The 10,206-nt window shown below is 38.3% G+C and overlaps 1 protein-coding gene across 6 annotated transcripts in view; it reads right to left on the bottom strand.

The window, feature by feature from the left end:
• Positions 1 to 705: 705 nt before the first annotated feature.
• Positions 706 to 10,206, bottom strand: part of TRAPPC8 (trafficking protein particle complex 8) — a 67,933-nt gene continuing 58,432 nt past the window's right edge. For all 6 annotated transcript variants that reach the window (XM_014541269.1, XM_005857056.1, XM_005857052.1 and 3 more), the window contains 7 exons: positions 9,868 to 9,936; positions 9,721 to 9,779; positions 7,270 to 7,437; positions 4,990 to 5,091; positions 3,757 to 3,902; positions 2,697 to 2,786; positions 706 to 1,725 (listed from right to left, as the gene is read on the bottom strand). In XM_014541269.1, coding sequence (XP_014396755.1) covers positions 1,491 to 1,725; positions 2,697 to 2,786; positions 3,757 to 3,902; positions 4,990 to 5,091; positions 7,270 to 7,437; positions 9,721 to 9,779; positions 9,868 to 9,936 — 869 coding nt within the window. In that variant the 3' untranslated portion in view covers positions 706 to 1,490. The remainder of the gene's footprint in view (positions 1,726 to 2,696; positions 2,787 to 3,756; positions 3,903 to 4,989; positions 5,092 to 7,269; positions 7,438 to 9,720; positions 9,780 to 9,867; positions 9,937 to 10,206) is intronic.

Here is a 10,206-nt window from a genome sequence, read left to right as displayed (position 1 = left end):
TTCAAATACTGCTTTTGCCCTATCCTCTCTCCTTTCTAGGACTTCAAATAAACAGACAGGATCTCTCACTGACTCATCTTTTTCACCCATTTTGCACCCTTTTCCTCTCCTTGCTTCAGTTCAGATGACTTCTCCTGACCTGTCCTTCTCCTCACGTATGTCCAGTGCAAGGCTCTGCCTCTCGGCTGCTGCTTCAGACGTGGTCACACACTTTAAGGAAAGCAGACCCAAGGGACGGTCTCATCTCTGGACTTCCTTCCGGACTTTGGTCCTCTTATAACTGCTACATTGGTCACAGTTTGTCTTTTGTGAAGATGTTTTCTTCTACGTAGTTTGGATTTTCTGCTTGGCTTCAGCAGGAAGGCTGGATGACCTGGCCTGCCATACCAGCACCGGTCTTCAGGTGGTCATTTCTAACAGGCTCAGTGAGCACAGGTCTTCCTTCTCCCGGATAGAAGAGGGTTACACATTGTAACTGGGCATCAGACACAACACACTGAGAGACGAGACTCATGTGCCCACGTGTAACAAGGTCACAAGGACTGCAGGAACAAAGACCGTGCTTCACTTTTGGAAACAAAGATGATATAATGCTTTCTCAGGAAATCGGTCTGGTACCTGCCATCATAATACAGTTGGCATTCATTTTAAATGAAGAATATATTAGGTCCTCAGAATAGAAAAAAAGAGCATCTAATAAATGTATACAGTGAATAGCGTGTCTTTATTCTATTTACAGTACATTTGTTATAAATATAATACATTTTTGAAAAGCTTATTTTTTATTAACTGAGATATTTTAAACAGATCAACTCAAATGTTAAAGTTACATAATAAAGAATATGATAATTTAAATGACAAAAATCTCATATTGTGAAATACTGCACACTATGCTGAGATGAATGAGGAAAAAAAGGTCAAACTCCTTTCAAAACTATATTCAAAGCATCAGAAAAAAATATCTTTTTACAAAGTTATGTATAAGCCATAGGAACCACCAGGTACTGAACCATGACTTTATAACCAAAGTTCAGAACTGATTTTAGAGAACCGTGTGAAGCAAGACAGGAAAATTTGTATTTCATACTCTATTGAACTTCACAGTAAAGCTGGAATTTGACTAAAGGCTTAATAGGAGCATTGCCAACGAGGCCTTTTCTTCCTCAAAATCGTCTAATGTTCGCATACCATCAGTAAGTTGTAACAGCAGACTTAGACACTGATTTTTAAGATGGTGCTTAATAAGGTGCATGGATATGTTGAAATTCTGCAATATGAGCATGTAAATTATTACCAGGTTTAAAGAAGTACAAAAGAAGAATATCAGTATTCTCAGTCCAACGTGCTTTACATCATCAACAAATTGACAAGTGTTTTGCAGTGATCCGACACCAACCTCCAGAACAAGTTAGGTATTTCAAATACTGCTGTAAAAGTCAGTCAGTAAAATAAACTGATTCTTGTGGATTTCAGTACAACTTTACAAGCTGTCACACATTATTAATGATGATCAGGGCAGGCATGGAGTTCTGCTGACTTGTTTCAAACACTGTAACTTGGTCCGATAACTTGGCAAATACCCTAGGGGTTCCAAGGTTATAGACACCTGTGTGGACAAAGCATGCCTTCAGCTGCAAACTGTGAATCTCCTCGCTTTTAAGCTGCAGTTTATACTGTGTTTGTCCAAGCCATGTAAACGATCCATGGATCTCCAATGATTCTGGACTAAGGAAGGAGGGAAAGGGTAAGTTGAAGGGTTTTTTCTTTATAAGTTTATCCCCAAAGTCCCAATTAACACATCCCTCTATCTAGCAGTTTTATTTCTAGAAATAATTTTATGAAGCTAACTATTTATTAATGATAACTATAATGGCAATGCTGTTACTACTATTGCTATCCTAGTTAACATTTATGAACAGTTACTATGTTCTAGGTACAAGGCTAAGAGTGAATTATCTTATTTAACACTCAAAACAGCAGCTAGCAAATGATGGAACCTGTTTTCAAACCCGAGCTTTTAACCACCACCTGGCTATCCATACATAAAAACATGTGTATATAAGAATGCTTATAATATTGAAACTGTTTATAATACTGAAAAGTGGAAAGCAACCCAGTATCTACCAATAAGTCATTAGTTCCTTAATTACAATACAAATAATCATACACAGAATGTGTTTGGATTTCAGAGAGCTGCTTCCGATGCTGGGATGTTAATCAACAATAATCAGTGTATGTTTCACATGACTTTTCTAACAATCCAAAAATTTCTGAATTCCAAAAAGCACCAGCTCTTGGAATATCAGTTGCGGGAGTATGAACCAGCATTTTTTTTTAAAGTATTATTTACAATCAGGAAAATAAAACTTAAAAAACAAACAAACACACCTTTTATCACAAACTTGCTGGTTTTCAATTTTAGAGTTCTTTCTCACCAACAAACTTCTATAAAAATTTTTAGCTCTGGTCAAATTAATGTGCTGCTTTGGGGGCTGCATTCTTTTGTCCCTATCCTATGCTAAGACAAGCCTCCGTAACCCTTTGCTAACACTTCTGCAACACCAAACAGAAGAAATCAGGACACGCCTGAGTAAACTTTATCCATGTTAGTAACTATTTGCAGAATTTCAAAATATTAAATTGGTCTCAAATCCACCTTAAACTATAAAATAACCTTACACTACATAAACCTTTACCTTGTTGTTTTATGCCGAAGATCAACTATTACATCGACATCAGCCTTAGAACAATTGGAAAGTAAAAGGGTGACTGGTACTAAACAAAGGCTATGGAAGAAAAATAAACACAATAATTAGCTGTGTGTATTTAAAAAACAACTTTCGAGTAAATAACACTTAAGAGTACCTAATAGAGAAGAAGCTCCTTAAAAACAACTAGACTCAAGAAGGGAAAAAAACTGAGTTCCAAAACCACTTAAGACAAATTGTGTATGTAAATAAAGTAAAACGTAGTAGTAATACAATACCTGAATAAGTATCAGAATATACACATCCACAAAACCATTTTTTATTTCAATGTATTATAGTTAATCTTTTTAAAAAAAAACCAAAACACTAAAATATTTCTAGGTGGTTATTTCCCAAAATGAAAAAAAAAGTAAATAATCTCAACTACAAAAGACCAATGGAGAAAAAATTAAATCATGGAAATGCCAACACGTAATCCGGTCTCTTCCTCCATTCACAGTCTCCCAGTGAACAGGCCGATACCAAGTGCTTTTTCATTGGGAATGGGGCTCTTGCCTCGCCAGCCCCACCCCATTCCTGGTTTTCTATTCCTCTTCATTCATTCCTGTCGCTTCTTTCACCCACACATCTCAGGAACCTGGCACTTCACTCCCTCTTCATTTTCCTCTGGAAGTTTACCACTTGGTAAGTCTTAAGTAATTAATGCTGTCGAAATTTGAACTGTTTTGATGTGTCTATATTGCATTCATGTCTTGGGTTTAATTTCTGTCTCCAAAACAAACACAAAATGATATAATATTTTTTCCTTGTTTCTGACTTAATGATAAACCTGCTCATTAAAAGGAAACTTTGGGCAACTGAGGTGGCTGAGGCAATATCCATCTTTAACCACAGCAGCAACACAGAGAACTGTAGTAAAGGGTAAATTACTAACACCAATACCTATAGATTAACTATTATTCTAAATTTCTCCTTCAGCATTTGGGTTAATGCCATTGTCAATTAAAGAAGTGTTGTATAAAAATTTTAACAAAAAAAACCCTCAAACCTTTTTTGATGAAATGGGTGGTTAAGTGACTCTGGGTAGTGAAGACTTGTTTTAATGAGACTAGAAAGCTGCTCTACGGATGGTCTTGAAGAAACTGCAGTGTTTTCTGGCCTGAAAAATTTTAATGGTTCCATTTCTGGTGGCTCCTGTTTCTGAGGAGACGAATAGGCAATAAAAGCACTGCCTTATTATAATGTATAATGAATACAAAGTTAAAACCAATAAAGTAAAGCAGACACTATTTCTGCTGTTATTTAAACAAACAGTTGGAATCATCTGCAATATAATTTAGGATAAAGAAACTAGGATATGGAATCATTTATTCATTTCCCATTTATTATGTACTGGACTTAAATGTTGTTTTTTAATATATTTTTATTGGTTTCCAAGAGAGAAGGGAGAGGGAGAAAGAGACAGAAACATCAAGGAGAGAGAATCATTGATTGGCTGTCTCCATGAATTCCAGCAACTTCACATATTAGCTCTATGATCTTAGATAAACTAATATGTTAAGACTTAATTTCCTCATATGTAAAAAGCGGTTCATAATAATAACAATAACTCCAAAAGTTGTGGTTCTCATCTGGTGAAAGTGCTTAGTAGTAAAGCTATAGTCATTCCGTTGTATAGCATCTGTTTAATTTTTTAATTTAAAGCTGGAAAATTAAGATCTAGTATTTATAAAAACAATATAAGATAACTATTTGAATTACTGGACTAAACGTGCTTAACTTTTGCTCACAGATACTGTGAGAATTTTTTGGTAAGATCAAACAGCATTTCAGGAGAAATAAGAAAATATTGAACACGATTCCCAGCTGCTGCCTGACCCCAGAGGGCGTCTGTTACATTTTAAGAGGTGCCCCTGGAATCCCACAACAGGGTGGGCCTGTCACAACAAGTAAGGAAATATAGAGAACACTGTTCTCCCAAGCAAAGCAATTCTTTATATAATATGAATTATAGATTCAATATAGAGTATCCCTTAGGAAACCTCAACATCACAAATGCATCTTAATACTCTTAGAAGGGGTTAATGAATTTTATAAGAAATTTATGTTCATTTCTCATTTTAATCAGTCTTCTCAACCATCAACTCAAATCCCAACAGAAAGACTTGCACAAGCCAGATTGCATCAAAAATACAACCCCCCCACACAAAAATACAAAGAAACCACCACCACCCCCTTCACCCCCGGTTTACAGGAGAGCCCCAAAGCAAACTGTTAGTACCTGTTTCTGAGGAGACGAATAGGCTTCTTTTCCTACAGTGTGAAGAATGACATGATGCTGACCTTCCAAAATAAGCTGCTTACTGTCTTCCACTACGTAAGCCTAAGACACAAAGCACAGGAATGTCACCCTGCTTAGCAGTAACCTGAAAAGCAACTCAGGGACTCTCTTTCCCTGCTGCTAAGGAGTTAGGCTGCGGTGGGGGTTGGGTGCGTTCAAATCTTGGCTCCATCCGTAACCCACCTCCATGGCTGCGGGCGCACTGCTGCTGGAGGTGTAATGGGGCCAATGCTGCTCGGTGCTGAAGACCGCCCTCCGCCACCGTGGCCCAGCGTGCGCACACTCCAAGCTGCCACAGCCCTCAGCCACCGCGGCCCAGCGTGCGCAACACTCCAAGCTGCCACAGCCCTCAGCCACCGTGGCCCAGCGTGCGCACACTCCAAGCTGCCACAGCCCTCAGCCACCGCGGCCCAGCGTGCGCAACACTCCAAGCTGCCACAGCCCTCAGCCACCGTGGCCCAGCGTGCGCACACTCCAAGCTGCCACAGCCCTCAGCCACCGCGGCCCAGCGTGCGCAACACTCCAAGCTGCCACAGCCCTCAGCCACCGTGGCCCAGCGTGCGCACACTCCAAGCTGCCACAGCCTCAGCCAAGTGCCAAGCCCATCTGTGTGCTTGCCTCCACTCTGAAGAGCCTCTATATGTCCAGTTGGCAGAGGCCCTTTGTGCCTAACGCCAAATCAACCTAATTACCTTGACAACAAGAAACTAGGGGAATAAATCAGCCACTATAAAACCGACAGAGAGGGAGGCCCGTAAAAATGGTTGGCTGCAGCTGTGCGGTGGTTACGGACTATGGCAAAGAGTCTCAGGTCAAGCATGTCACCGAGGAGTATTTCAAATGCAAGAAATGAACAAATAAACTCAGCTTTGTTTTTCCAAAAAAAAAATAAAGTAACTAACGCAGTATTTAATGGAAGGTAGGAATATTATGGCTACTACCTATCAATTACTAACACGGCTGTGTCAGCATTTCTACTTTTATTTATTCATTGAATCTATAAAGTATGTGTCGAAATCTGTCTGCCTCAATATAACACAGCTGGATTGGATACTTCAGAGACACATCTTGAAATCTTTTCCAATTTGATCTAGAGCGCCAAAGGCACTAGTACAAACGAACAGTGTCATGAGACAAGCTCCTTTTCTTTACTGGAATACCCATGGAGGCCAAGGCTTACTGTATTCCTCTTTATCTGCTGGAAGCACATGCAGGAGCATTCACAAGATAAAATATTCTGTCATTATAAAACAAAAAAAAATGCTCCAGGCCCTGGCCAACTGGGTAGCTCAGTTGGTTAGAGCAGCGATTCTCAACCTGTGGGTCGCGACACATTTGGGGGTCGAACGACCCTTTCACAGGGGTCACCTAAGACCATCAGAAAACACATATATAATTACATATTGTTTTTGTGATTAATCACTATGCTTTAATTATGTTCAATTTGTAACAATGAAAATATATCCTGCATATCAGATATTTACATTACGATTCATAACAGTAGCAAAATTACAGTTATGAAGTAGCAACGGAAATAATTTTATGGTTGGGGGTCACCACAACATGAGGAACTGTATTAAAGGGTTGCGGCATTAGGAAGGTTGAGAACCACTGGATTAGAGCGTCATCCCAATATGTCAAAGCTGCAGGTTCAATCCCCAGTCAGGGCACATACAAGAATCTACCAATGAATGCATCAATAAGTAGAACAACAAACTGATGTTTTTCTCTCTCTCTCTCTCCAAAATAAATAAATAAAAATAATTTTTAAAATATGCTACAGCAAAAAATAAAGGTAACAATAAAGGGAAACAAAGGAGAGAGGCAAATGGAACAGATGAAAGATGAATAGCAACAAATGAGCAATGGGTACCAAGAGGTTCATGCTGCTATTTCCCCTTTTTCAGTGTTTGGAAAGAGTTTACTAATTAGTAAAGAGTTCACTAATATCTGCTGCCATGAAGCTCATCATGTGTACAGTATTCTCAGCACCACTTAGAAATAGCAATAATACAGAGAAAAGCGACTGAATTTGAATGAATTCTTCCTTTTGGCAAAAAAAGTCATTATGGAACCACTAAAAAAGTTATAAAACAACCGTAATACTGAAACTGGAATATTGACACAGGAAAAACATAAGTAGCAGTTTACATTTGTTCTTCGGCTCAAGAATCAAATACATATAAGCAAGGCTTGCTGAAATAATGTAACAACACGTACCTTCCACAATATGACAACATTCAAGTCCACCTCACTGCACTTCTGAATTAATCTCACAGCGTCCTCTACTGACTGTTTTTCCGTATGTGCTGACGGCTGGACTTTTTTTAATTCAGAGGATAAACTTCGATAAAAGAAATCTGCACACGGGCTTGCGGAACTTATTATCTGTTAAAAGAATATCACTTATCTAATAAATGTTTTCTACTGAATATACCGTGCCAAATTTTTATTTCTATAACTTGTACACATCCAAAAGGTTATTCGATAATTTCGTGTCAATGTGTTGACTGTAGAGAGGCCACACTAATACTTAAACACCTAAAATATCTGGTACAAATTACCCGGAATCTTAGAAGATGTTACTTCAAAATAATTAATCTACACTGCTGTGACATTAGGTTTGACCTTTCAAGTATCCACGATGAATGAGTAGTTCTAAGAAAATGATTAAAAAATAAATTGTTGAATGAAAAGAAAGTAATTTTTTTTACTATTAAAATATTAAAGTATTTCTCATTCAAATACTTAGAACACTAGGCAACATCTCACCAACCAGAATGCAAGTGAGTCTCTGGTATTAATTTGGCTTTTTCACTTAAAGGGAGAGAATATGAGAAAAGAATTTTAAATGGACTCAGCACTACAGGATTTCCCTTAATGGAATATTGTTTCATTGTAAAATCTCTTAGATTTCCTGCATTACAGGCTGTATTACATAGATGCCAACCTTAGATTTAATAATTATTAATAAGCATATACATTTTCCCCATTAGGAGTGAACTTTTCTGGTAAACTACTGTCCCATAGTTTTCTCATTGATCTGCAATGCTTGGTAAGTTCTACTCAACCAGATTCATCAGAAGGGAAAATGAAAATGCCTTTGTTTCTGTCTTCAATGTTCCCATATAAAACTATTCAGTAACAATACAATAACAATTACAACCTGAATATAATTTAAGAGTCCTGATGATGTTTCTAGATATTTTAAATTAAAAAAAATGAACAAAACACAACAACTGAAGTCCTGAAAGCTAAATTCAACCATTCAGGAAGCACAGTAGCTGCGAAAGTCATACTTGTTTTAGAATTATTGGGGTTTTGGTGCTCTGAGCTATTTCTAAATAGCTTTTTCCTCAAAATGTCAAAAGACAGTCACAAAGAGTAAGACAGATGAAGGCAAATGATAAGAGAAATACAAAAACAAAAATAAAAGGATGTTTGGAATTATCAAGGGGAAAAACACAAGGAAGAAATAATACCAATAACAGCACACAACAACATAGAATTTTACGTCCTTGGTCCAGAATTTTTTAGAAGCAGATCCCCAGATCTCCTCTTCAGATTATCTGCAGGGCTGGTTGAAAATGCATATTCTCAATCTCCACCCAAGACATAAGGAAACGGAGCTTTAGAGGTGGAAAGGCAAAGCTCTCATTTTTACGAAATTCTCTCAGTAAAAAATAGGGTCTGCAGATAACCTCAAGATCACCTGGCAGATTCCTATATAATAAAAAGCTAATATGCAAATCAACTGAACAGCAGAACGACTGGTCGCTATGATGTGCACTGACTACCAGGGGGGCACCGCTCAGCCAGAAGCCCGGCTCACAACTGGTGAGCTCAGTGGCAGGAGCCTCTCCCGCCTCCACGGCAGCGCTAAGGATGTCCGACTGCTGGCTTAGGCCCACTCCCCCGCCTGAGGGCTCCAGGACTGCAAGAAGGGTCAGGCTGGGCTGAGGGGACCCCCGCCCCCGAGTGCATTAATTTTGTGCACTGAGCCTCCAGTATAATAATACAGACTCTCAGGCTCACTCCAGTTCTGCTACATCAGAATCTGCATTTTAGATCCCCAGGTGACTCATATGCACATTTTGAAAGTTTGAAAACTACTACTCTAAGGAATTCTTACAAATAATGAAGTTGGGAGTATCACTGCTCTAGACAATAATACACTTAAAGTCATAAGAGTTCATTATTTGGGTCTCAGAGCCACATGGTAAACAAAATCCGGAGGAGTATCATCTCTGTGTTCCACTGTGACCACTTTCTCTAGTAGACAGGTTCCTTCATATAAACCTGTTTCTTTTTTTAGCCCCAAGAACTATACTTATTTCATGATACTCTTAAAAGAAAGTTAATTTTAAGTAATTAATTAAAATGGTATAACCCTTATAGCATTTTTGGTCTGTTGTGGGACATGAAGTCAAACTGTAAAACCAAACAAAATTGACAAGTTCATCCACCAAAGAATTTGGGGATTACTAAAGCAATAGTTTTGCCAAAAGAGGTAGATGTTCCAAAACTGTGACTTTTATTGTTATTATTCTTATTCTTCTTATTATTTTTGGAGAACTGTGACTTTTAAAATCAAATGCTACTGTGTAAAACTTTAGATAATTAAAAAAAATTATATAAAAAAATCAAATGCTACTGTGTTTATTTGCATACCTGTTCATTTCCAAAGATGATATCTGCAAAGGTGTATTTTTCTGATGACTGCGTGGCAACTGAAAAATAGAGGAAAAAAACCTAATCATATCACTGCCATGAAATATAAAATGACCACAAAGAAAGGTTAAAGTAAAATGAATTTACCTTCTTTTTCCTTACATCGTATTGCCTTGAAGCAAAACTTTCCTTTTTCCCTACTGCCAAGTTTGGCATCTAGGAAGAAAAGAAAATTTCAAAGATCATTCTCAGTTTATGACATGTTAAAAGCAATTCATTATTCAGATTTCCTCAGTCAAATTGAAAAATAATTCATAATTATTAACTAGAGGCCCGGTGCATGAATTCATGCATAGGTGGGGTCCCTCAGCCTGGCCGGTGATTGGGGCTGATTGGGGCCGCAGGAGGTTGGCCGGGGGGGTGGGGGGCACAGGAGGTTCCAATCGGGATCATTGGGGCCGGCTGGCCAGGGGGGTGCTGCAGGAG

The sequence above is a fragment of the Myotis brandtii genome, unplaced genomic scaffold (assembly GCF_000412655.1).
Source record: "Myotis brandtii unplaced genomic scaffold, ASM41265v1 scaffold107, whole genome shotgun sequence".
In the NCBI taxonomy this organism is placed as follows: domain Eukaryota; kingdom Metazoa; phylum Chordata; class Mammalia; order Chiroptera; family Vespertilionidae; genus Myotis; species Myotis brandtii.
This window is presented reverse-complemented; position numbering and strand designations above follow the sequence as displayed.